The sequence below is a fragment of the Colletotrichum chrysophilum genome (genome assembly GCF_026319265.1).
Source record: "Colletotrichum chrysophilum strain AFK26 chromosome Unknown scaffold_238, whole genome shotgun sequence".
In the NCBI taxonomy this organism is placed as follows: Eukaryota; Fungi; Ascomycota; class Sordariomycetes; order Glomerellales; family Glomerellaceae; genus Colletotrichum; species Colletotrichum chrysophilum.
This window is the reverse complement of record NW_026517525.1, coordinates 2,299-27,772: the sequence shown is the minus strand read 5'-3', so window position 1 is coordinate 27,772 and position 25,474 is coordinate 2,299. Positions and strand designations below refer to the sequence as shown.

Here is a 25,474-nt window from a genome sequence, read left to right as displayed (position 1 = left end):
ACTGGAAACTCTGGGGAGAATCTCTTTGAGGATTTCCCGAACCAGATGAAAATTGGGGGGTGGCAATCTTGGGACAGATCGAAACGGGCTTATCTGACGTTTGGAAACGGCCTGGGTCATGATCCGAGATAGAAGGGATACGGCGGACTTCTCCCCTTTGACACGAGTATGGAATCTGTGTGAATAGGAATTGTACTGATATTCAACTCGCCATCTGTCTACTTTTGCGTTCTACTTCTCGCACTGCTTATCTTAGGTCTGTCTAAGCACATCACCACTTCTCCGCGTACAGCCGAACATCCACGCCCTCCTCGACTTCGTCATGGTAAATCTTCGCGTGCGCCAGACCCTCGTCGTCGATCCATGCCCGGTACATCCCATTACAGTTGAAGTCCTGCAGAATCTCCGACCTCACGCCGACGACACCACCCTCCTCGTCCCTTGTGACCGCAATCTCGATCCCGATGATCCCGCCCTCGCCCTCACCCGTAACCCGCCACCGGTCCCCAGCACTTCTCTGCAACTCCCCTCCGGCCCCAGCAACGAACGACACGGCCTCCTTGCCCGATAAAGGCTTAAACCTCGCCACAGCCCCAACCGTCCTCCCCGCCGCAACTCTCCAAAACGAGTCCCCATTCCCTGTCCCTGACGCCGCGATCGCTCTCGTAGTCTTCACCGCCTTCCCAAACACAGGCGTGTAGACACTCAACGAAGGCAGACAATCCGCCATCAACCCCCTCAAGCTCTCCGACAACACAACCGCAGGACCGCCCTTCCCAAACGCCCCCGTCGGATCGCCCTCCTCAACCCACTCCTCCGCCCAAAACCCAGCGCCCACACTCGGCGTATCCCCAATCCTGCCCGTCAACTTATTCGTCAGCCCGCCCGTCGACGTCGCCGCGCACACCACCCCCTCCTCGTCCAGCGCCACCGCGCCCACCGTCCCCTGCGGCAGAAACTCGCTGCTACTCCACGTCGCATTCCCCTCCTCGCCGGTGCGCTCCCGCTCCAGCGCGCGGATATGCTCGTCCCACCGCCGCTGCGTGAAGAAGTACCCCGGCTCCACGAGCTCCAGCCCGTACTTCTCCGCAAGCAGCTCCGCCGTCGGGCCGTGCAGCAGCGTGTGTCCCTGCGCGGACGGCGCGTCGATCTCAGAGGAAGAAGGGTGCGAGTCGCTCCCGCCGCCGAGGTCCGCCTCGCCGTGCTCGAGCATCGCCTTGGCGAGCAGGATCGGGTTCCTGACGTGCTGCAGGCCCGTGACGCCGACGCCGCGCTTGGCGAAGCCGCGGGTCACCATCACGCTGGCCTCGAGCTCGTTGATCCCGTCGCGTGTGAAGACGGCGCCGTGGCCCGAGTTGAAGAGCGGGTTGTTCTCGAGGAGGGTGACGGCGTGGACGGCTGTTTCCAGGGCGCTGGGCAGGGCTGCGGTTGCAGTGGTGGTGGGGGTTGTCATGTAGGCGTTTGTCTTGCTGATCTGCGATTCCTCTATTAGTTCTGACTTCAACGGTGAGGAGGAGGGATGCGTGTACGATTGTCAAGAGGGCCGCGCGGTACTCGGCGTACTGCGGCGGCGCGAGGTTGGCGGGTTTGATGTTGCCCGCGCCGCCGTGGATGATGAGGCGCGGCTTGACCTTGACGGCCGTCGGGGATTGGCGCTTGTACTCCATTTTTGAATCTGTGAGATGCGGTGAGATTCAGAAAACTTTCAATACATCAGGATGAGTTCTTTATGAGACTGGGGATTGTTGTGTGAGAGGTGCCAGCTTGAGACGACGTCGGGGGAGTTGACCGGGTGTAGTTGATAAGATAAGATAAGCCGGAAAGCCCAATCCGGGAAGCTCTCCGGTGGGAATCGGCACCGGGAGGCCGAAGTTCGGATCACGTCAATGGGGAGGTTGGAGGCGACATATTGGGGCAACGGTGCGAGTCAGGCATTTCGCAATACAGATAACGCGGTCCGTGTGCTTCTAGGAATGCTCTTTGATTTTTGGGTATCCTTTCTATGTTTTACAATCCAGAATCCTACGTTTAATCACCCCTCGAACGCCCTCTTTTTGATAAATATGTACTACAAGCGCGCAAAGACAGAACCAATGATTTCCCTGCTTTTCAGAAGGTTGATCACCCTTAATCGCTCATTGTCCAAGTGACCGCCATCGCTGGACTGGCCGCAGGGCAGATGGGCAGCCGGGGCGCCGAACTCCTTCTCGAGGAAGCGGATGGCGGGGATGGAGCCACCCTCGCGGATGTACAGCGGCTTCTTTGGCCTCTGTGCCTTCTTCTTCTCTTGCGATGTTTCTTCTCCGTTGTTGGCATCGCCGGTGTCGAAAACATCACCCCAGGCCTTTACGATGGCTTCTTCGAGTGCTTGGAAGATCTCGTTGCTGGGGTCGCCGAGCCAGGGTTCGGCCTTGTTATCGATCTTGATGGACAGCGAGTTCTTGGACTCGAGTAGTCCAAATTCAGACTCTAGATAGGTGTTCAGGGAGGCAATGACATCGTTGACTTCTTGACCAGGCACCAGACGCAAGCTGATACTTGCGCTTGCGTGGCTACTGACCAGACTGCCGTCCGGGCCAGACACCTTGTAGCGATGGATGGTCAGGTTAGGCTCTCTCCAGCGGGCCATCAGCGCCGTCTTGAGCTTATCCTCAGGACCCTTTTCAGGGTTCTGGCGCATTAGAGTCGACGCGATCTCATCGTAGCGGGTTTCTTCTTCGGCAGTCACTGGTAAGATGCTTTCGTAGAAGCCGGGGATGAGAACCTTGTTTCCAGGACCCTTGAGTTTGGATAGTGTGGACGTAAGGTCGGAAAGGGGTTCGTTGTTCATGTATGAACCGTCAACGCCGGAGTGGAGATCAGGTAGGTGAGAGTCGACGCAGACTGTGGCGTGGAGAACACCACGCAGCCCGTAGGTGAGGCAAGGAACCTCGTCGTCAAGCCAATAGCTGTTGGCTAGTAGGATATAGTCGACGTCACCGATGAGGTCCTTGTTCTTGCGGACAATCTCTCTGAAGCCGCGAGAGGCGGACTCTTCTTCGCCCTCAATGAGGAAAATAATGTCGTTGGCGAGCTTCTTTGCTTGGAGAAGATCCGTGACGGCATACAGGGCGGCCATGATAGGACCCTTGTTGTCACTGACACCTCTGCCGTGGAGATAGCCGTTGATGCCTTTCATTTGGAACGGGTCGGTTTCCCACTTGCCCTTCTTATTGTCTGCCGGCACGACATCGTAATGACCGTAGAATAATATTCTCTTCCGCTTCTCAGCTGGCTCGAGCTTGCCGTTGAATTTGGCGAGGACGACTGGGTTGTGGGGACTGCTTTCCGTGCTCAGCATCTCGACCTGACCACCCAGGCGCTTGAACAGGGAGCCAAGGAAAGTCGCTCCTTTTCGGCAGTCTTCTGCGAATTCGGGTCGCGAGGAGACGGTGCGATACGAGACGAATTCTCCCAATGATTTGACCATGACGTCGTCTGCCTCATCCACGTCTTGCTGTTGCTCGTATGATGAACAGTCGATGTTCCAAATGGCTACGTCGTTATCATTGGCGCCTGTAATGTAGTATTGCCGGTTGTTGTACGTTGTTACTGCTGATGCGAGAACTTTGCCCTCATGGGCCTTCCAGCGAGCTATGCACTGGTACTTTTGGCTGATGTTTGCGGTCTGGGTATCTTTGTATTTGCCGTAGTGAACAGTGGAGTGTTTCTACAAAAGTTAGTTGCGATCTTTGACAGGAAAAGTGTGGACATACACTTGCGGATCCCGATCTGGAAGCACTGAAGAGATACCCCCAGTTCATTTGCAGGGTCATGATGTCGCCCTTGTGGCTCTTGATCACCCTCAACTTGGACTTGGTGTCAAGGTCCCACAGCTCGATAATGCCCTGCAGTTTTCCTGCATAGAGAAACGAGCCGTCGATGGCCAAAGACATGACCGACTCCGCATCATCAGATCCAAGCGACATCAGCTCCTGGAGACCCGGCTCCCGGTCGCTCTCCTCAGCTTGCTTGTCTCCCTCGGCGCCGAGCTTCCACAGCTTAATCGTTCCGTCGCCACCTCCGGAGATCAAAACCTCTTCGTCAGGCTCCACCAGGACCGTCGGGCCTTTCGCCATCAGCATCGAGTATACGTAGCCGTAGTGCGCAAACATCTGCAGCGCTCCCGGGTGAATCTCGACGACCTTCTCCGACCTAGGAATCTGGGTCCACCGCTCGTCGGTACGACGCGGCGTCGTTGATCCTCCTGCAGCCCTCGAGTCGAAAAACCTGTGATTCCTCCGGTCGGGGTGCTGTGACGAGTCGTGAGGCACCCTGTTGTTCGGGTCGGACAAGCTGACCCATTGTATGGAGGTGTTCTGGGCGCCGACGTAGACCGTCTCGTGCTGCGCGCTGTAGGCGACGGAGAAGATGTCGCCGACGTCGTAGGTGCTGTAGATCTCGTGCAGGCGCTTCATCGTCTTCGGGCACCACACGTTGATCAGGGGGTCGCCGGCGCTCGAGAACAGCATCGAGCCGTCGGGTGTCAGGTACAGGCTCAGGACGCTGCGCTTGTGCGCCTGCACGATTCGCTCCTGGTGGAAGGTGGCCAGCGACCACACGACAATCTCGCCATCCTGCGTGCCGGCGTATATCCGCTCCTGCTCGGCGCTGACAGCAAGACAGAGGACAGAGCTGTCGTGTTTGAGGTTGTGAAAGAGTTCGGGGGCGACCGTGCCGCAGTCATCCGTGTCGCTCAGGTTCGTCGAGAGGTCGGAGGCCGCGATGGCGGAGGGCATCGTGTCTTCTGGGGCGCGGAAGGAAAGCGTGCGTCAGCAATGTGCGTGTCTCTTGAAGGCAAGTACCCAAATGCAGACTTGGGACAAGAATGGAACGAGACGAATGTGCGTTTTTCGTCTTTTCTTTGCCAATGTGGCAGCCCGTTGAGGAAATTGAGACAAGGAGGTGAAATTGGGCTGGCGTCGGCTGATGGTGTGACGCATATCTTTTGGGAGGGTCCCCTAAAATGCCAGCGCTGCGGTATCGCAACGAAAATGGCGAATGACGAAATGCGCTAGAGGGGACCTGGGACGCGCTGCGCTCTCGAGGTCTCGCCTTTCCAGGTGCACCCCTAGCGTGGATCCCCCGGAGTGAGAGACTCCAGACTTCTGGGTTGGGTGGATCGGTGCTGCAGTTCTCGGGCTCTAGCTCCCGCTGCTGCGGGGTCCACTGCTGTATTTTCAGGGGATTCCCAGGAACCAGCGTGACACTGGTCGCCGAGATGCGAAAGGCGTCTCGTGACAGTCTACATCTCTCTCTCTCTCTCTCTCTCTAGACACTCGTCTTCTGTCGCAAGGGGGGCTTCGTCGGTGGTAGTCATGAGGATTGGAGCATACGCGAACAGAACTCACCATCTTCATATTCCGAAGACTCTTCTGACTCGGGACACAGCTCAACCAGCTCGTCCTGGATCTTGCGGCACCCCTCGCAGTCGTCCCCCGGAGTGTGTCCCCCTCCTGACTCAAAAACCACAGCCATCTGCTTGCCTGTGTGACGGCTCCTTTCTGTTCTCTGCTTAATCGATAATGGGCCAACTAGATCGATGTGTGGCTCCTCTGGCTATTCTCGTCCAACTCGGTGGGGAGCTCTCTATTTGTACGGCAGCTCTGGACGCTTTGTCTCTCTCACCGCTTCATGACGCAACATTCGAGGGGATGGTATCATACGCTCGGGGAGTCAGGTCAATCAAACGATAAGACTTGAATAGAAACAAAAGGCCAGCGTTCAGGTATGATTCTGTCTAGAAACGAGATTAGGAAGACGACGGCCGGGGAGCACTTAAGGGACATCCGGAGGGCCGAGATCGGTTGCGTGATTTCACAGCCCGTATTAAATATCTGGACGCCCGCATTGGATCGTTGGGCGCCAAGGGGCCGCCGACCTGAAGCTGTCCCTCCTCTGTTCCTCCTCCATGGCCCAGTTTAGCCAGTGGAAATCCTAGCCTCTGGCTCTGGGCCGAGTGACACACGCCGGCTGAGACAGATCCGGGACGCTCGCCGACAAGAGAAGAAGAAATTCCGGCTGGAGGGCCAAGGGCCTCAGAGACCCGCGTGTCTGGGCCGGCTCACCGCAAGATAAACAGTGGTCGGTCAGGCTGCGGTGCGCCCCAATCCAGGGTGCGTATGGTGATCTTCCGAGCGATCCCCCGGCGTCTGCCCTATTGGAGGAAAACACGCGTGCTCCCGGGGATGCAAACAGAATACTGGACAGGTTGTTCAACTAGGGGATCCGAGCCGCGTAGGGGTTGCCGTAGCTGAAGCGGCCTTCCGTTTTCTTGCCGATAGGATTGCTCCCTGTTAGTGTTGGTGTTGCCGGCAAGATGTTGCCAGATATTGCTGGCAATATTGGCTCAGCTGACTTCAAGATGCAGCAAGCGATAGATGCCGGACTCTAAAAATCAAGCCATTGTGGATCATCTGTTGGCTGCACGAGTGCGTTACCTTCGGCCACTTACGATGGCTCCCGCACCCACAGGAAACCATGGCCAATGGAAGAGCTTGTTGATAACTGCCAGCTGACTTAAGGCTGACTGGCGTCAAACGGCTTCCTTCCGGATTGGAGATGATTTCAGGATCCAACTGATATCTACAGCATCAAAACTTCGTCTGCAAGGTTGTTTATATCGTTTCGCATATCGCTCAAGACTTCCCACCTACAATGGCAACGGGCCAGAGAGACATCATGCAAGACGTCTCGTCAAGCCAGAGCAGGGTCATCTTGCCTCTAAGCAAGCCCTCCGCACCAGGACCCGCGGGAAAATCTGTATTCCTCGCGGGAACGACCAGCAAGAGAGATTGGCGCAAAGATCTGATTGAATCTATCGCCCACCTCCCTATCACCATTTTCAACCCCTTCCGGCCCGACTGGGACAGCACATGGAGGGAAGACATATCGGACACGAGGTTCAAGGAGCAGGTTGAGTGGGAACTGGAGATGCAGGAGCGCGCAAACATCGTCATTGTCTACTTTGAGCCTGGGACAGAAGCCCACATTAGCTTACTCGAGTTGGGGTTGTGCGCGCGGTCTGGGAAGGCCATCGTCGCTTGTCCTGAGGGCTACAAGAAAGGGGGCAACGTCCAGGTGGTGTGCGCCAGGTTCGGTGTTCCGTTATTGGAGAGCTATGAGGACCTGCGTGATGAGTTGATTCGGAGGCTAGGGAACTAAGACAAAGCAAGCTGAGGAGAAATTTAGCAACAGAGCAGCACCTAATTAACGTACCTTGTGCAACGCCGGTGAGCTAGCTCCAGACGTACTTGTATGACTGTGAACATCGAGGCGTGAGGTACTGTGCCCACACTGTCCTCCAAAACATCGCCGGCCCGACATGGTCCCGGCTGCCACTGCCAGCCTATCCGTGCCGCACATGGGACCCCCCACTTACCCAATCCGACATGGTTCGCAATCCTCCAATCCAACCCAAGAGCTTCGAGTCAACATCGCCAATCTTGTGTACGCTCCAATTCTTAATTTTCTTTCCCCGACCTTCTTTCGTTCAAAACAAAACAATAGCATTTATACCCATACCAATTCTTTCACCATGGACGATCAGTTTGGCGGCCGCACCGACGATGACCTCTTCTTCGACGACTTCGAGCCCGTGGCAAACTCGCAACCCGTCGAGACAGTCGTAGAGACAGTCGCCGCCCCTCCTCCCCCTCCCGCCGCCGTCGCGACACCGCCCGTCGAGCCACCCAAACCCGAGCCTGCTCCCCCGAAACCCGCCGCAGCTGAGAAGCCTCCTCCGCCTCCCGCCAAAGCGCCGACCGCGCCCCGCGGCCTCGCAAACTCGCGATTCAACACAAACAAGCCCGCACCTGCCCCGCGTCCCCCCCGCCAACAGGCCCCCGCGCCCGCTCCTGCCCCAGCTCCCGCCGCAGCAGCACCCACCACCACGACAACCACCACCCCGGCCGCCGCCGCGCCTCCTCCCCAGGCCCCGACCGGCCCAGCCGCGCAGACCCAACAACAGCAGCAACAAGCAGCAGCGCCTCCCACCGCGCCCGCGAACAAATCCGCCTCGCCCGCGCCGCCCCGCGACAAGCCGCAACACGCGCCCGCCGGCCCAGGCGGCAACACCGCCCTCAACGCCGAGGCGCGCCTGCAGTCGGGCGCGAACCCGCGGACCAAGCTCACGGAGACGGAGCTGGCGGCCAAGATGGAGCAGATGCGCATCCTGAACGCGGAGAAGACGCGCAAGTTCGAGCAGGCGGAGCAGGACGAGCGCAACCACGCGGAGGCCTACGCGCGCGGCATGGAGGAGGCGCGCAAGCGCAAGAAGATCGAGGAGGAGAAGCGCAAGCGCGGCGAGGAGGAGCGCAAGCGCATGGACGACGAGAGGGCCAAGAACCGCGAGCGGAAGCTCAAGGCGATGAGCATGAAGGAGGGCGGCTGGGACGAGGGCAAGGAGGCGCTTAATGCGGAGGAGGAGAGGAGGGGCTTCCGCGGGGCGAACGGGGGGATCAGGGGGGCCAGGTCTGCGGGGCTCTCTGGCAGCAGGTTTGCTAATGATGGCGACGAGGGCGAGAGGCAGGATAGATACGGCGACCGTGATGACCGCAGAGGTGGTCGTGGCCGTGGCGGCGGCAGGGGTCGTGGACGTGGTGGACGAGGTGGTCGTGGGGGCTACGGCGATGACTTTGCTCCCAGAGACCACAGGGAACCTGCGTCGAACGGGACCCGTGACGCGAAGCCTTCTGCGCCGGAGGCGAAGGCGCCCGCTATCAACACGGAGGAGTTCCCCGCTCTTCCTGGAAAGGGCAAGACTGGAGAGACCTCGCCACCTGTGTTGTCACCTCTCGGCCGATGGGACGATGAGATGGAGGCTTTGGATGCGAAGATGAAGAGCGACGCTCAAGCCTAGGAGGCATTCAGACGCACCGAAGCCGACAAATCTGAGTCGAAACCTCTTAGCGCCGAGGAATTCCACACCCTTGCCGAAGCGTACGGGTTCAACATCAAGGGGAAGGACGACACAGCTCACGAAGCCCGAGACGCTTGAGATACCCACTGAGGATTCGTCTTGGATCATCTCCAGAGGCGACATGTATGAGCACATCAAGTTTTGTGCCTTGGAATACGCACTGAGCGGATCATGAAAACAATGACGGCATACTAAACATTGTCACGCAGCAGGAGTAGCAGCGGGTGGGTAAAATTATGAGGGCGCTTTGTAGCATTTGCCCCCGTTGCAGGTGGGCGACTATGGGCATTTGAAAATGTAGAAGCCCGTTATTAGCGTAAATACATAATTGCCCATTAATGCCGCCGGCCCCGAAGTCTCAAATGTGCCTGGGTGGTAGACCTCGTGTGTTTAAAAAGCTGTTCTGACTTGCGCCGTGCTCCAATGCCGTGGTCGAGGCCTAAAAGACTTAGTATGGACAACAATGAACTCCAGTGGTTCGTCACCCACGTTACTGTGCATTCTGATAAAAGCAATGTCGAAAACCATGTTGCGGTCCTTTTTGGTTGAGCTTCCTAGTCATCGGTTGACGATACCCGTAGGAAAGGCCCGCCAATGTCCATTTTTGACTTGGAGCCTTGCCGGTAAGCCAATGGGTGGTGCCATCGGTCGTCAGGTGATTGGGGTTGACCGTTGCAAGAGGAGGTCAGCTTTGCGAAGATGGTAACTGTTCCTCTCAGTCCCTCTCGCCATGATATAGAGTCCCCCGCCTGGCTTTCATTCTCTGCATTGTCCTCCGCGTTGCCATCTGTTTCGTCGTCTGTTTGTCCTCTGTGTTGGGTCTTCGTGATAGGTGAGGATGGTACTGAAGGATCTGACGGTGGTTGCGAGGAATCTGAGTATGGTAATGAGGCATCCAAGGATGGTACCGAGTGATCTGGGTCCTACCACCCTCCGCGGTATCCCCTGCCACCGCGCCCACGGTAGCCGCCACCGCTTCGAGGACCCCTCGGGCCACCATGGCCCATGCCGTCATCTTCTACGGGCGCCCTTCGGTGGCGCATTTCCTTGGGGAAGGCCTCGTATGTCTTGCGCATCTGGGCGTAGCCAAGATGCATTTTTCCGTAAAAGTGGTCGGCCAAGCGACGGTCGTTATCGAGCCTACTCAGGTAGGCGCCACACACGTCGCATACCTGTAGCTTCTGGTGGCCAGACGGACCTGAGGTGTCGGACAGTGCCTTCAACTCCTTCTCGCGGTCCAGCTTCGTCTGTTGTGCCTGTCGCACGCGATAGAATTCGTCGATTGAACGGGAAACTTCGCCCATCTCGCCGAGGATCTCGACTTCAAGGGTGCCGTTCTGGATCGTGGATGACAGGTCGGCAATGCTTCTCAACTGCAGACATAATTAGCATGCGCCTCCGCGCAACATGAATATCCCAGATGGGAACATACCAAAGCATTGGTCTGTCTAATTTCGTCCGGTGTCTTTTCGAGCCTGCGCTGGGCGGCGTCTATTCTCCTGTTGCAGTCGTCGATATACTTTTGCAGATCGCGCATGTAGTCGTACTCGAAACCATATTTTTGCTTGTCCTTGTCAGGCAGGCCCTCGTACTCAGCCTTCAGCGCCTCCGAGTGCTGCTTTGGGCAGGGACCCAAATCCTGCTTGGTATTTGTGAAGAGATCGTGAGGACATGTGCCGACGAGGAAAGATCTGCAGACTTTGGGGTCGGTCATGGACAGCGAGGCCGATCGCGTGGTGGCCGAGCCGCCCATGAGCTGCTCGAGCAGCTTTCTTTGTTCCGCGGCCATGGTGTTGTGTCAATTGGCGTCGTCGAGCTTTTGTCAGGGTAGCTGGGTCTAAGAATAAGAGCGATTGTCGCGAGATTATGGGGAAGAAATGCTTCAGAGCGTGACGCGCCGAATGGGAGTTTGGGGCGGAATGTGGAGAGCTAGGTGTATGGAAATTCAAGCGTAAATGGAAGCTAAGGTTACGTAAATCATTCTGCCAATGCCCACCGCCTTCCCGCATCCCTCCAGGTAGCCACCTACACCACCAGCACCATTCGCGACTCTAAGGGACCTCCTGTGCCATCCATGCGCTGGCCGAGCAGGGGAGAGCGAAAGCCAGCAGACGTCACTCTCTTGCGCGAAACTCTTTCAAAATGCGCCAGTTACTGGCGGCCCTTCTCTTCTTGTGCCTCGCTGCTTTCGGCACGGCTGCGGACTACCATGAGCAGCTGAACCTCCGGCCACTGCCCCTTTCCGCCCTGCTGGCGAGCTTCAACTTCCGGTCCAACACGTCGCTGGCTGACTTCGAGTCGCAAAACTTCCGCTACTTTCCCCGTTCGCTCGGACAGATTCTGCAATATGCCGGCACTCGCGAACTGCACTTGAGGTTTAGCTTGGGACGATGGGACGCTGAAAGCTGGGGAAGCCGGCCTTGGGATGGTCAGCGGGAGGGCGGAACAGGCGTGGAGCTGTGGGCTTGGCTGGAGGCAGAGACGGATGAGGAGTATGTTGCTTGCTGGCTTTCTGGTCCGATTCAAACTAACTTTGCTCAGAGCCGATCAGAAGTGGTTGACCCTCACCAATGCCCTCTCGGGTCTCTTCTGCGCATCTCTGAACTTCGTTGACGGAACACGAACCACGCGACCGGTCATGTCATTCCAGCCCGAGGGCGACCACCCTGAAGCCTCCATACCGAATATGCAGCTTCTGCACGGCGTCCTCCCGAAGGAGGTCGTCTGCACGGAGAACCTGACGCCTTTCTTGAAGCTGCTTCCGTGCAAGGGCAAGGCGGGCATCTCGAGCTTACTCGACGGCCACAAGTTGTTCGACTCCTCCTTCCAGAGCATGGCCATCGACATCAAGCCTGTGTGCCCCGAGGGACAGGAGTGCGTTCTACAGATCGAGCAAACAATCGACATGGTTCTGGATATCGACCGCTCCAAGCGACCCAGAGACAATCCGATTCCCCGCCCTCCTCCCGGTCACGAGCTCAAGTGCGACACATCGAAGCCTTACCACTCAGACGATACATGCTATCCTATCAGTCACAGCCTCGGCCAAGACTGGACTTTGTTCCAGTTGTTCGGGAAGACAGTCAAGGGGGTCTGCCCTTTGACTGACGAGGACGTGCCCCCGGTGTGTATTGAAGTCCCCCATTCGAGGGGAGTCTTCACGTCTGGAGGTGCTACAGAGATCCTCAATCCCAACGGAGTATCGCGGTGCTTTAAGTTCGGTCATGAATCGGAGTTGGAGATTGTTTTGCCTCTTGAGAATAAAGAAGGCCACGACGCTGCGGACGAGCTTGTTGAGCCGGCGACCCCTCTGATTTACGCCGAGCGAAGTTTCACCGGCCATGGGCAGGAGCATGGTGGCATGCAGGCCATTCTGACAAACCCCAGCAAGGACACCGAAGTGGAGTTCATTTACATGGAATCTCTGCCTTGGTTCATGAGGGTCTATCTGCATACCCTCAACGCTAGGATCGAGGGCTCAGCTGGCTCTCAGCCGTCCATCATCGAGGACATTTACTACCGTCCAGCCGTGGATCGCGCCAGGGGCACACAGCTCGAGCTGCGCATGCGCATTCCTCCCGCCTCCACAGTCTTCCTTACCTATGACTTTGAGAAGTCCATTCTGCGATACACCGAGTACCCTCCTGACGCAAACCGCGGCTTCGACATTGCCGCTGCCGTCATTACCACTCTCAGCCCGCGCACACAAAGCACGCGGACAACGACCCTGCTGCTGAACCTCCCAACACCGGATTTCAGCATGCCCTACAATGTCATCATTTTCACATCAACAGCGATCGCCCTCGCTTTCGGCGGCATGTATAATATCTTAGTCCGGAGACTTGTCGGCGCCGATGAAGGCCCGAGCCCGGTGCTCAAAGCCAAGTTAGGTCGGCTTTTGGGCAAGCTCAAGGGAAGAGTGTCGGGAAAGAAATGAAGAAAAACAAGATTTTGCGTTCATCAGTACCCTCATTTCCCAAGAAGCCGTATATCCTGGCCAAACAGCCTGCTCGTTACCGTTCCAAGTGACAAAATGAACTAATTATGATCAGTAGCCTTTCAAGGATGTCGGGAATTTAATTTGAATTGAGGGGATCAGCACGGAAACGGTCCGTTGCGTCTTAGGCACCACGTTATGTCTCGGGTATCGTCTTTTCTACAAACAGCTCACATGAGGTCCAACCTGCATCCGTTTCCGGCCTCTTCTTTGCGGAGACGCGGATAGAGACCCCACGTCGACGGGAGCCATGTCACACGGCGTGCCTCAAGTGCATGTGTGCAACACACGTCGACGTCCCTCGTTCGACTTGTTGACAACGAAATGCGGAGCGAGATCTGTGCTACCATCGGGCCTACTCGTCGACCTGCATCCAGCAGTCGCCTCGTCCTACCGCCATGGTCCTTCTTCATCACATCGACGCATCTTTACCCGTTTCTGTGAATCGTTATTTGCTTTTTGGTCAGTTTGTCGGGCAAGTGTTGCCGGAGTCGATGGCATGTTGACCTGCGGATGTGCTAGGCATGCTACGAGAATCGGGTACAGATTCGGGAGACCACCTCATCCCTTTTCAATGCATATCTTGGACGACGAGCGGGGATGAGATCAGGTACGAAGCTTCAGGTGGTTTCCCAGTCGGCTTGAAGTCTTGGGGACGATGGAGATGTCATTCCAGCCTCTTTTCGAACTGTGAGAGCTAACGGGATGCTCTCAAAAGCTGGGGCAATAACGGATGGGTATGTCTCAAGCTGCTTGGCGACTCCATTCGCACTTCTAAAAAGCAATAAACGACCCAACGGCCCCAGTCTGTCTGTTCGTAGTAACCCTGTAGATTGCTGTTTGTTTCTCTGCATGAGTTTGTTTGAACGATACGAAAATGCAGGTTCCCTCCACCCCGGAATCGCACACGAGCACCTGAGGCCGTACACCCACCTGGGCCAGAAGTCGGGAATCCCTCTTCACATATCTAGACGCGAAAGCCGGACTTTATTCTTCCTCTTGCCAGTTCAAGTCACGGATCAAGGTCATTGAGGGCTCACTTCAGTGAACATGCATCTGACAACTGTTCTGGCGGTTCTGTCCCTCGCGGGCGTGGGCTCTGCCGTTTTCGGAGTCACGGGAGAATCTCAAAAGAAGGTCCCCCTCGTCGGAGGCACGAAAAGATTCATTCTCGAGTTGTCAAAGGTGAGTGATTCTCATAGAAGAACCGTGTGTCAGATGTCATCAAGAGATGCTAACATGTGACTGGCAGGACTCTGACTTGGAGAGACTGACCTCAGAGCTCTCAACTCGGGAAGGCACGAAGCTCTATAAGACCTTTGAGAGTGAAGTCTTTACTGGCGTCAGTATCGAGACTACCGTTGAGAATGAAGAGACACTTCGCATCCTGCAGAACGTCGGCAATGTGTGGCAATCTAGACGGATCGAGATGGCCACTGTTGAGAATGGCAGGGAGTTCAGCAGTGCTGTTTCTGCCGCAAATTACTCCATCCACAACATGACTGGTGTTAACAAGCTCCATGAGGCTGGCATCTTGGGAAAGGGCGTCAAGGTCGCTGTTGTGGATGCTGGTGTTGACTATAATCATCCTGCGGTGAGGCTTTTTCCTTCGTATGAGTTACTCCTCAGGCACTGACTTGGGACACGTAGCTTGGCGGTGGCTTTGGTCCCGGATTCAAGGTCATCGGCGGTTACGATCTGATTGGTTCTTCATGTAAGAGCATCTCCATTCACGACTGACCCGGCATCGCTGACATCTGTGAAAGACTGGCCTGATCAAGGATTCGACAAGAATCCGGATGATGATCCCATGGAAGGAGGCAGTAATGGCCATGGAACCCATGTTTCTGGCATTGTTGCGGGAAAGTCTGACAGGTATGGATTGATGTAGCGATGTCTACTGCTAAAACCTTTGACTGACTCCCGCTTAGTTGGCAGGGTGTTGCCCCCGAAGCCAATATCCTATCCTACAAGGTTTTTGGCGACAACGATGTGAGTTCCCTGACGCATGGAAACCGATACACCAGTTGATATTTGATGGACAGAGTGGCCAGACGGATGAAGAAACACTTATCGACGCGTTCCTGCGAGCGCTCGCTGATGGAGTAAGTCAGGATCACATATTCCGGCACACCCCACTAATTTTCCCATAGGCAGACATCATCACCTCGTCAATTGGCGGCCGTGGAGGCTTCGCCAACAATGCGTGGGCAGAGGTTGCCTCTCGCATGGTTGACCAAGGCGTGATAGTAACCATTTCGGCTGGCAATGATGGAGAGAGTGGTCTCTTCTTCCCTGACAATGGTATGTCTGGCAAGAATGTCCTCGCTGTCGCTTCGACTGAGCCAGACAACGTCCCGGGCTTGCCGTTCGAAGTTACGTTCAACGATGGGGAGCACAAGAGCACAGCTACATGGGCCTTCTTCTCTGGCACTCTCACGCACAACTTCCCGCTTAACGGAACACTGCAGGTCATCGCTTTGACAACGGATCCGAAGAACGTTACCGTAGGATGCACCAAGTTCCCCGAGGACGTCGACTTGTCCCATGCTCTGGTGGTGGTCCCTCGCGGAGGCTGCAGCGCAGCTACGAAGCGCTACGTTCTCTTCGCTGCCGGCGCTGAGCATGTGCTCTTCTTCAACGATGAGAAGATATTTCCCCTGCCTGACAATTGGGACACTCGAGGTGCTGACGGCATCATTGGTCAAGAAGAAGGAATCGCTCTCACCAAGGCCTTGGCCGACGGCGTCACCGTCCACGCCAGGTTCTTCGAAGAGAACAAGTTGCCCCTGCTCAACATGAAGAATCCCACAGTTGTCGCCTCGTATTTCACTTCTCTGGGTGGTCTCTACGACTTGAGCATCAAGCCTGATATCGCAGCGCCTGGTAGCAACATCTTATCGACCTTGCCGCATGGTCGATTCGGGATCAAATCGGGCACGTCGATGGCGACGCCCTACGTCGCGGGCATTGCAGCGCTCTACATTGGCAAGTATGGCGGTAGATGGGTTCACGGTCCCGACTTCGCCAAGAAGCTCGCAGCTCGGATCATGTCCAGCGGCGACTCCCTTGGCTGGTCGGACGGCACCAATGTGACGGATTACGGTACATTTGCCCCCATCTTCCAGCTTGGCACTGGCTTGGTGAATGCCACCAAGGTTTTGGAGTACCAGACAGAGCTATCCTGGGCCAAGTTTGCACTCAATGACACGGCTCACTTTGAGTCGTGCCAGCGAGTCAACATTACTAACAACTGCACCGAGCCGATTACCTACAAGTTCTCTCATCAGGCTGCCGGAGCTTTTGAGGCGTTGACTGGCAGACTTGACTTCGCCTCAGGTCCCGGTTTGGGGATAGACTTTGCTCCCATCGACGTGCCCGTCAACGTCACCTTTCCTGAGGGCGAGTTCACCGTCGAGCCTGGCCAGACTAAGGAAGCAACGTGAGTCTAATCCCTCACTCCTCCAAGATTCGAGTTCTTCAATGACTGACCCAGTGACTCAGCTTTCACTTCAACCCTCCCAAGGGTCTCAATGCGTCGGCATTGCCGGTGTACAGCGGCAAGATTCTCATTAATGGCTCCAACGACGAACAGCTGTCCGTCCCATACATGGGCGTTGCGGCCGACGTCCAAAAGACCTTCAGACAGATGTTTAGCGACAATTTCCCGTACATCCTGTCGACACAGAACATGACCCGCATTGAAGATGATTCCACGTGAGTTTGCGATCATGGCCAACCTTCAGCTGCGATGCGCTAACGGCTATTTAGATTTTCGTTTGACCTGAGCATTGGACAGCAAGACTTCCCCCGGCTGTTCATCACCATGCGCTGGGGTGCTCCACTCGTCCGGTGGGATATCTTCGAGAGGGGATGGACGGAGAAGAACTGGACTTATCCACCTGTGCCCGGCGTGAATGGTTTTATCGGGATGGCTGCTCCCTGGGTAAGAAACCCCCATGCATGTTTACGTTCGTGTCGTGCTAACATTGGCGGAGAACAACGAAAACTATGTGTCTGTCTTCGACCCCGAGACTGACAACGAGCTCGACATTGTCAGAGGCCCGCTGACCGAGCTATCTCGTGACGCCTACGGCTACTCGGTGTATCGGTTCTGGTGGCTTGGCCGATTCACAAACGGGTACAAGATCAGGCCTGGTAACTACACGTGAGTAATTCTTTACTTCCCAAGTCTAAGCTCTGCCCGATATTGACAGTAAATCGATAGGATGCGCGTCGCTGCCCTGATTCCTTTTGGCGACCCGGACCGTTCTGAGCACTGGGACATCTGGAGCCATGATTTCAAGGTCGTGCTTGGCAATTGGACGACGCCTTTCTCGGCGAAGAATGCTTTGCCTCCTGTGCCGCTCCGTAGTTGAGCAAAGTAAAGCTCATCGATCTAGGACTTAGAACCTGGCGTATGCCTTCTGCGTTCGATGCCCCAATGGCGTCGTAGTAGTACTTCAAGCAAAAGTTGTAGTCTCGCGGGCCTTGTAACATGGTATGGGACTTGCTATGTTGTATCATTCTTATTTCTAAATTCTTGGCCTGCTATCTCTCTTAACAAGATCCAGCTTGTCAATTATTTGCAGTTTAGAATTCATACTTCAATCCTCGAGTTAAGGCCACCGAAGTGACTATCGCGTTACAACTGCGTACTTTCACATGAACGAATCACAAATTCTATTCTCTTGAGCCCCGCAGCATCAGTCCGGTGAGTCTACTCGCCTCAAGTATTTCCCTCACTCGGCTACCAGCTCCTAATAGAGAGCACAACGGTTTGACGGCTGCGCCTTTCCGTCAAACTGGTTCTTGTGCGTCGTCACACCCGCAAGAATACCGCGTCAGCCTCTGAAGTAGGGCTCATTCAGAGTGCAGTGAATGGTACTGTTGGCAAGGTCCGCCTGGTGTCGAAGATAGAGGGGCTAGCAAATCGATGACCAACGTGATGGAAAGAAGGAAACGGCCACTACTCTCTAATTATATAGGTCAAAGTCTATTAGGGTATTTAATAAGATATCATCAATGATCGCGCATGCGTCCCAAACAGCTGACAGTTGATGGGTGGAACCTCAATTATGACACCAATTTGGAGCAGTCAGCAAGCTTGCCCAAATCGTTTCCTAAGATGCTCATTTTCGCCATCCTACCCAAAAGGTTAGTCGACTTCTCAAAGCAAAGCCATTAGCAAACCACTCACGCAAGCTTGAAAGCGGTGTTCCAACGCGCCTGGCTCGTGCCGAAGCCTTTCCAGATGTTCTTCGTCTCGGTGGCGTTGCTGACGGCAACATCACTACCGAGGGAGGTGGGCGATGTTTCTTTAACAGTCTCCGGATAGAAGGTCGTGCTGTCCAGCTTGTCGGGGGTCGAGTCGAACGCCAGCTCCTGAAGGCTAGTTCCTGCGCTGTGCGCGCCAAGGAGAGCCACCAGATCGGTTGCCGTAAAGCCCTTCTTCTTGAAGGCCTTGATCTGAGTGGCGGCATCGGAGTCCTGTGTGGGTAGGACGCCCTCAGGGTTGGGTACGCTGGAATCTTTGCGACCCACCCAGAGGTATGTCTTGGGGCCACCGCAGGCTGCAACGGCAAGTGCTGTGGTACTTGTTAGTGATTTCGTGAAACCAATGTCTGAAGTTCTCTTGAATCTTACATGCTGCCGCTTGAATCATGTCAGCGGTGCCAACGCTGTACTCGACTGCCTTCTGGCCAAGGGTGTCACAGATTGGCTGGAACTGGATGTTCTCCTCCCTGTCCAAGTACTCGTTGGCCAGAATCAGTGAGCCATCACATGCGCCTGGGAAGCAGTCGTGGAACGAAGCTCTGATAGCTTGTCTGGCCTCGGGTGAGCACCCAGCGAAGGTAGCCTTCAGATCTGCGGCAACCTTCGTCCATACTGGCGGACATACGTGAGCATGGGAGGTTGCGATGACCAACAGAATGATCGGAAGGAGTGATGTGAAGTTGCGAAATGAACGCATTATGATGAGTATTAGGAGTTAAGGTGAAGATACAATTAAGGTGAAAGTTCTGCAAAGTTGCATCGATGACGAAGGCGGAGAAGGCAGAACTGGAACGAATGACAGGCAATGCATTACAACTCAGACTAATAGACGTACCAGACAGCTCTCTTAAAATGTCTTCCATTGTTCCTCCGCCGACTTTTCTTCCGGCTCCAGTCAACTCCATCAAACTTCAGGCGCGTCGACGTGCGCGTGCTCAGGCACGCCAACCACGTTGGCCTTTCTAGAACGGTGAGCCAAAGCGCTGGTAAAAGGGGACTAAATAAGCCGTCCGTCAACTTGAAGTTCTCATTTGACAAGACGAAGATGGCTTACCTGAAAACGGGAAGCTTACAACCTTACTCTATCTTGACGGGGCTTACCGTGCTGTGCGCTTCATTCTTAGCGCCGGTGGCTCTGGAAGCTTTACCTACAAAGGACGATCGTTCAGGCACAGCAACTTTTTGCAGTCTAGTCGCCAGCTATTCTGGTCGTCGTTGGCCTCAATCGGTCAATTAGCTTAACCTAAACTCTAACTAGGCGGGAAAGGCGCGAAGCGCCACCAACCGTTCGCTCACTGAAAGACAGCATCGCCAAATTGCCAGTCGTCAAAGCACCTGTGATCTAGCTCAGGGGAACATCGAAGTTTGCCGCGAAAGACATCTCCCCGCAACCTGGATCTAGCTCCGCCCCGCGCCAAAGACGTGACGGCGGAAACCTTCTCGAATTGTTTGCAATTGACGTCCCGATCATGTTTGTTTCTTCGGACGATCTTGCAAGATTGCCAAGAGAAGCCATGCCGCTACCGCAGTCGCCTGAAACATGGGCGCTTGCACGCGACGATAGAGGCTAGGCGCGTCTGGATCTCAATGACAGATACTCAAGTCACTATCGTGAGAATATGCCACCATCTTCACCTCACTCGCGACGTTGGAATGTGAGTATATCTACTGACTTCAGGCCCACCATCAAGCATTCACCTCCACTCGCTCCAGTCACTACTCTCTAAATCAACAACACTCGTTCTTTTCATTATCTCTCTTGTCAGTTTTTTCAAGATGGTCACTCTTTACTCTCCTTTCGGCAGCTTGCCAGTTGCGCTTCTTGCGCTTGCCGCTCTCTGCGAAGCTCAAGGTCTTGGACAATGGAGTCCTCTTATCAAGTTTCCCGTGGTCCCCGTCTCCGTTGCACTCCTCCCCGAGTCCGGAAACCTTCTTGTTTGGTCTAGTGGCTGGCCGTAAGTTGTTTCCAATTGCAATCAGCTCATCGAATACAGGTCATTAGGAGACATGCTAATGCAATTACGACACAGCAACCGATGGACAACCGCTGGCAACGGCAAGACTTACACGTCACTCTACAATGTCCAAACCGGCAATGTGAGCGACGCTGTCATTCAGGTAAATCATGTCTTGTCTACAACTCCCTCTATTTGCACATTTGACTAACCCCTGACCACAGAACACTCAGCACGACATGTTCTGCCCGGGTACTTCCTTGGATGCCGAGGGACGTATTATTGTTACTGGAGGCTCTAGCGCCGCGAAGACCAGTGTCCTTGATTTCAAGAATGGCGAGTCCTCTTCCTGGACGGCACTCTCCAACATGCAGATCTCCAGAGGCTACCAGTCCAGCTGCACTACGTAAGTATAAGTCGCCTCCGCCAATTCCAAGCATATGCTTATCGACCTCGCGACTAGTTCTGAGGGCAAGATCTTTGTCATCGGAGGCTCTTTCTCTGGAGCGGGCACTCGCAACGGAGAGATCTACGACACCGCGACCAACAAGTGGACTAAGCTTGCCGGGTGCCCAGTCAAGCCTTTGGTCATGCAGCTCGGCATGTTCCCTGACAGCCACGCTTGGTTGTGGTCATGGAAGAATGGATCCGTCCTCCAGGCCGGCCCGGCCAAGCAGATGAACTGGTACGACACCAAGGGCACTGGCGCCAACACACCTGCTGGTCTGCGTGGTGCCGACCAGGACTCTATGTGCGGCGTCTCTGTCATGTACGATGCCGTCGCCGGAAAGATTTTCACGTAAGTCATACACAATGTCTCATGACCGGTCTAAGACAACGATTCTAATCTTTCTCCCAGCTATGGCGGCGGCAAAGGCTACACTGGCTACCAGTCCACCAGCAACGCTCACATCCTCACCCTCGGTGAGCCCGGTCAACAGGTTCAAGTGCAGAAGCTTCAGAACGGTCAGTACAACCGCGGTTTCGCGAACGCCGTTGTCATGCCCGATGGCAAGATCTGGGTTGTCGGTGGCATGAAGCAGATGGCCCTGTTCTCGGATGCCACTCCTCAGCTCACCCCTGAGCTCTTCGACCCCGCGACTGGCAAGTTCACCCCCACGGCCGCTCACACCGTTCCTCGCAACTACCACTCTACCGCGCTTCTGATGGCCGACGGCACGATCTGGTCCGGCGGTGGCGGTCTCTGCGGTGCCGGCTGTGCTGCGAACAAGTTTGACGGACAGTTCTGGTCGCCGCCGTACCTCTTCGAGGCTGATGGAAAGACTCCTGCCAAGCGACCGGTCATCGAGAGTCTGTCTGACGAGACTGTCAAGGCCGGCGCAGCTCTCACCATCAACATGCAGGACGAGGGCAAGTACACCTTCAGCATGATCCGCGTCAGTGCCACCACGCACACTGTCAACACCGACCAGCGCCGCATTCCCCTTGACGGTCAAGATGGCGGTGACGGCAAGTCGTTCTCTGTCAACATGCCCAGCGACTACGGAGTTGTCATTCCCGGATACTACATGATGTTTGCCATGAACGAGGCGGGAACACCTTGCGTGGCCAAGTTCTTCAAGGTCTCCCTTTGAGGTACATCTTGATCAGAAACAAAACTGCATTATGGGATAGATCAGTAAGAGCATCTTATCTTGAGGAAGACTGGAAGCGCGTCATTATACAGCAACCGGATAGACATCTAAAGGCGCACACCTTGCTTCATTATCATTAATATTAATATCAATATACCCTTCGAATCAGAGGTTATCGATGTTCACCGCCTGCAACCAGTGCTTCTTGTTCCGCATGTCTGAGCGGTGTGCCAGCAAAAGGCGGAAGAAATGCTCTTGGGCTCCCGAACATTGCGTCGTACTGCTGAGGCCTCCCTGGTGATGCCATCGTGCCCTCGAAACACGAGAATGTCCACGCGTCGGGCGAGTTAAAATCTCACAGCCCTGGTAGTTAAAGGGATGAGGGTGGGTTGTCAGGGGTCTCGGTGGGACCGAGAAACATCGCGAGCCTCCAACGGCCCCCACAAATAAGGCATGGCCCATGGAAGATTCCGTCCAACACAAGGAGAGGGAAATAATCCTTACATCCGCGTGGGAGGTGTCTCTTCCAGTATGAAGCTTATTCCAGAGTGCTGGGCCCATTAATCCTTTGGAATGTGATATCACCCACTCGGGTGCCATCCTGAGAAAACGAGAATCTCGCTCACGATGGATGTGGATGACATCAGAAAAACCCCCAGCTGAGATGATGATACGACATCTCGAAACTGCACTGACATGGAGCTTTGAACAATGAGCATGCCCAAAATGATGATCTATCGGTGGGCTTTCACCGCTCCCGTGACTGCCGCTTTTTAACGCGATGTTTGCTCGTTGGCCCCCATCGAATTCCGTGTTAGTTCGTGGCTTTAATGATGATCTTCTGCGACCCCGGTCAACTATTGCGGACCCGCAGATCAGAATTCTCCGAGCGTCAGAGCACCAACACTTTGTCACGTCTTTTTGCAAACCATTTGATTTAGTGAAATTTCGAGTAAGCTTAGATCGGCGCGCTGATTCAATAGAGTCGATGTCAGAGCCTCACAGCTGGATGTAAAGCTTCTCGCAGCTGTGAGCGAAGATTCGAATATTCCCGAGGTGTCGGTTCGTTATCGGATCTTGGTGGCTTATTCTGACAGCTCGCTAGTGGATAACCTTTGAAACAGAAACCTTGTTTGCGGGAGTTGCGAAGGATTTCCATTTTGACGTGCAAAGCCAGTTCCTAAACGGCAAACCCGGAACAGACCCCCGGTTCGTGGGACCCAACCCAATGCAAGGGGTCTCCAAAGCCAACTGCCCTGTCAACCCGAATTGATCATGATGTGCAACCCAAAGAGGAAGTATGGAGTGCGATCCTCGTCTTCGGGAAGTTGTTGAGAGTCATAAACCCAGTCAATTGATAATTGCGTTCGGCATAGGCAAAAGCTGGGGTACGATCCCTTGACTGCCATGCCCCTTTAGCATCTTGATAGAGGATGATTCTTGCGCCAACATTGAGTCGTCCATCGTGTACTTAAGGAGACAACTCGATCTCTCCAAGCACTCCATTCTTCTCCATCATCAGCATCCTCACCCAGTCACTCCTTTCTGGTTTCCAGCGCAAGCTCGTCATTCTTTACCAACAACTTACAATCACATTCGTCCCTTAATTCTTATTCATAATCCAAAACCGCCAATATGAGATTCTCCAACATCCTCGCCATCGGCTCTATCTTCGCCACCGCCCTGGCGGCTCCCGCCATCAACAACGAGATCGAGACCTCCGTCTCTGACGTCGAGTCCAAGGTCCCCGTTGCCGGAGCCCTCAACAATGTTGAGTCCAAGGTTCCCGTCGGCTCTGCCCTGAGCACCGTCGAGTCCAAGGTCCCTGTCGGCAACATCATCGACGCCCGCGCCGAGCAGGTCATCATCACCAAGATGCAGACCACCATCGTCGAGGTTAAGAAGCACACCACCGCCATCAACTCCACCGTCTCCGGCGTCTGCGGCCCTTGCATCGCCTCCAAGAAGGAGACCATCATCAAGACCGTCAAGAGCGAGGTCACCGTCATCGTCAGCCTCATCAGCACCCTCGTCTCTGAGGTCGTCGAGCTCCTCGAGAACACCGTTGAGATCGTCGAGGAGGAGAAGCAGCAGATCATCAGCCTTGTTCTCGAGCTCGTCTTCGAGATCATCTACACTCTCCAGAACGTCCTCAAGGTCCTCACCATCAGCATCTTCGAGCTCCTCGGTCCCCTCGTCTTCCTCCTTCTCAGCGTCATCGTCCACCTCCTCACCACCCTCAACGTCATCGTCGACGGTCTCCTCCAGACTGTCTTCGGCCTCCTCGGGGGTGTCATCAACCTTCTCCTCGAGGTCCTCAGCGGCCTTCTGCCCACCGTCCTCGGCATTGTCGGCGGTGTCCTCGACAAGCTCAACCTCGGCGGCCTCATCTGCGGCCTCCTCAACTAAGCGTTTGTTTAGTGCGCGAACCTTTGCGGCGGTGTTTGGTAGTGGGAATGGTATCTCGCGGTTTTAGGAATGTCGGAGGATGATGAGTTGCCATTTGTGCTTCACATCAGAGGTCAGGATGCCCTCCGGCAGCAACCTAGCATTACGGCCTATCTGCCTTTCAGCGTTTTTTCAGGAGTAGCTTAGACGTCAATCAATGAACAAGTTACTTTTTACCTTTTGGTTTTTACTTTCTAGTGGCTAGTCCCCTACCAAATGAAACGATTATTTGACCATGAGCCCGTATCGAATTTGACCACATACGTGACTGTCTTGGTGTAGTTCATTATCTTGAAAATAGGTGAGATTCAATGACCAATTTATCAAAGTTCGCTAGTTTCTGAACTTAGTTCTTCATAACCTTTCTCGAGTAGTCATTCTCATCCCTGCGTCCAAGGCTCTCTTTCGGTAAGCTCTTCAGCACATTGCCATCAGAAACCCCATCAAATGCCAAAACCCGGTCTTTGATCTTCCATTCTCCCTCCCGTTTCTCAAAGGTGTCGATGTACCTCACGAGAAACGTGACCCATTTATCCTTGCCGTCGACAACATTGACCGTCGTCGCAATGCAGTACGTCTCTGCAGCCGCCGTGATTCCGTCGTCTCCGAGCTCAATCAGAGACTGCCCAATGTGGTGATGGGCTGCATCTGGGGAGGGTCCTGCATTCAGCGCATCGTACATGTCTTTTGCTGGTCCGTTGTAGAAACCATGATTGTCTGTCGCATCGGGATGGAATACCGATTGAACGAGGTCGCGGATGCCGCGGTCTGAGCCCCGGGCGAAACGGTAAATTACGGAACGAATTTCTTCCTTGTCAACAACTGCCTGGAGGGCTGAGGACAAAGTTTGTTGTGTTTTCGTTGCACTCATTGTGTCGGTTCAGAGGGTGCTGCAGAAACGATATTGTGGTTGGATGTGCCACAGTCTGACCTTGGTTTGCGGCGAAGCATTCAGTTTATATCTACAAGATGGCAATACAACATCTTTTCTCTTAAAATAAGACCTGCATTTGTGAAAAGTTTGACCTAATTTTGAAAGCTGACAAGTTTATCAGTAGAATGAAAACAGTAATTAACGGTATTGTTGGCGTCTTCCTCCGAGACGGCGGAAGAGCAATACGAATACGCAACCGAGTCGCTAGACTCGGGCATCGTCGGCCCCCGACGTCTAGTCTTAAGGAGGACACTGCCTCAGAAGTTTCAAGGAACATTGCCTAGCTAAGCTGCTTACTACCTCCTCAGT

At 54.8% G+C, this 25,474-nt stretch overlaps 10 protein-coding genes across 10 annotated transcripts; 5 read left to right on the top strand and 5 right to left on the bottom strand.

The window, feature by feature from the left end:
- Positions 1 to 271: 271 nt before the first annotated feature.
- Positions 272 to 1,667, bottom strand: COL26b_013560 (uncharacterized protein; the record flags this gene model as incomplete). The annotated part of the gene is made up of 2 exons (XM_053186157.1): positions 272 to 1,474; positions 1,530 to 1,667. 2 exons carry the CDS (start codon positions 1,665 to 1,667, stop codon positions 272 to 274), a joined length of 1,341 nt encoding a protein of 446 aa, XP_053029898.1.
- A 401-nt stretch (positions 1,668 to 2,068) lies between these two features.
- COL26b_013559 (uncharacterized protein) lies at positions 2,069 to 4,778 on the bottom strand (the record flags this gene model as incomplete). The annotated part of the gene is made up of 2 exons (XM_053186156.1): positions 2,069 to 3,709; positions 3,756 to 4,778. The coding sequence occupies 2 exons, from the start codon at positions 4,776 to 4,778 to the stop codon at positions 2,069 to 2,071; spliced, it is 2,664 nt and encodes an 887-aa protein (XP_053029897.1).
- Positions 4,779 to 7,576: 2,798 nt separating this feature from the next.
- COL26b_013558 (uncharacterized protein) lies at positions 7,577 to 8,899 on the top strand (the record flags this gene model as incomplete). Its single annotated transcript, XM_053186155.1, has 1 exon — positions 7,577 to 8,899. One exon carries the CDS (start codon positions 7,577 to 7,579, stop codon positions 8,897 to 8,899), a length of 1,323 nt encoding a protein of 440 aa, XP_053029896.1.
- Positions 8,900 to 9,882: 983 nt separating this feature from the next.
- Positions 9,883 to 10,748, bottom strand: COL26b_013557 (uncharacterized protein; the record flags this gene model as incomplete). The annotated part of the gene is made up of 2 exons (XM_053186154.1): positions 9,883 to 10,332; positions 10,392 to 10,748. The coding sequence occupies 2 exons, from the start codon at positions 10,746 to 10,748 to the stop codon at positions 9,883 to 9,885; spliced, it is 807 nt and encodes a 268-aa protein (XP_053029895.1).
- Positions 10,749 to 11,101: 353 nt separating this feature from the next.
- On the top strand, positions 11,102 to 12,896 carry COL26b_013556 (uncharacterized protein; the record flags this gene model as incomplete). The annotated part of the gene is made up of 2 exons (XM_053186153.1): positions 11,102 to 11,451; positions 11,501 to 12,896. The coding sequence occupies 2 exons, from the start codon at positions 11,102 to 11,104 to the stop codon at positions 12,894 to 12,896; spliced, it is 1,746 nt and encodes a 581-aa protein (XP_053029894.1).
- Positions 12,897 to 14,006: 1,110 nt separating this feature from the next.
- Positions 14,007 to 17,335, top strand: COL26b_013555 (uncharacterized protein; the record flags this gene model as incomplete). The annotated part of the gene is made up of 11 exons (XM_053186152.1): positions 14,007 to 14,141; positions 14,209 to 14,550; positions 14,607 to 14,670; positions 14,723 to 14,831; positions 14,888 to 14,948; positions 15,002 to 15,061; positions 15,110 to 16,398; positions 16,461 to 16,673; positions 16,728 to 16,902; positions 16,955 to 17,124; positions 17,185 to 17,335. 11 exons carry the CDS (start codon positions 14,007 to 14,009, stop codon positions 17,333 to 17,335), a joined length of 2,769 nt encoding a protein of 922 aa, XP_053029893.1.
- Positions 17,336 to 18,152: 817 nt separating this feature from the next.
- On the bottom strand, positions 18,153 to 19,096 carry COL26b_013554 (uncharacterized protein; the record flags this gene model as incomplete). Its single annotated transcript, XM_053186151.1, has 3 exons — positions 18,153 to 18,544; positions 18,603 to 18,845; positions 19,069 to 19,096. The coding sequence occupies 3 exons, from the start codon at positions 19,094 to 19,096 to the stop codon at positions 18,153 to 18,155; spliced, it is 663 nt and encodes a 220-aa protein (XP_053029892.1).
- A 913-nt stretch (positions 19,097 to 20,009) lies between these two features.
- COL26b_013553 (uncharacterized protein) lies at positions 20,010 to 21,783 on the top strand (the record flags this gene model as incomplete). The annotated part of the gene is made up of 5 exons (XM_053186150.1): positions 20,010 to 20,188; positions 20,264 to 20,351; positions 20,413 to 20,594; positions 20,652 to 20,987; positions 21,048 to 21,783. 5 exons carry the CDS (start codon positions 20,010 to 20,012, stop codon positions 21,781 to 21,783), a joined length of 1,521 nt encoding a protein of 506 aa, XP_053029891.1.
- Positions 21,784 to 23,418: 1,635 nt separating this feature from the next.
- COL26b_013552 (uncharacterized protein) lies at positions 23,419 to 24,192 on the top strand (the record flags this gene model as incomplete). The annotated part of the gene is made up of 1 exon (XM_053186149.1): positions 23,419 to 24,192. The coding sequence occupies one exon, from the start codon at positions 23,419 to 23,421 to the stop codon at positions 24,190 to 24,192; it is 774 nt and encodes a 257-aa protein (XP_053029890.1).
- A 385-nt stretch (positions 24,193 to 24,577) lies between these two features.
- COL26b_013551 (uncharacterized protein) lies at positions 24,578 to 25,102 on the bottom strand (the record flags this gene model as incomplete). The annotated part of the gene is made up of 1 exon (XM_053186148.1): positions 24,578 to 25,102. The coding sequence occupies one exon, from the start codon at positions 25,100 to 25,102 to the stop codon at positions 24,578 to 24,580; it is 525 nt and encodes a 174-aa protein (XP_053029889.1).
- Between the last annotated feature and the right edge of the window lie 372 nt (positions 25,103 to 25,474).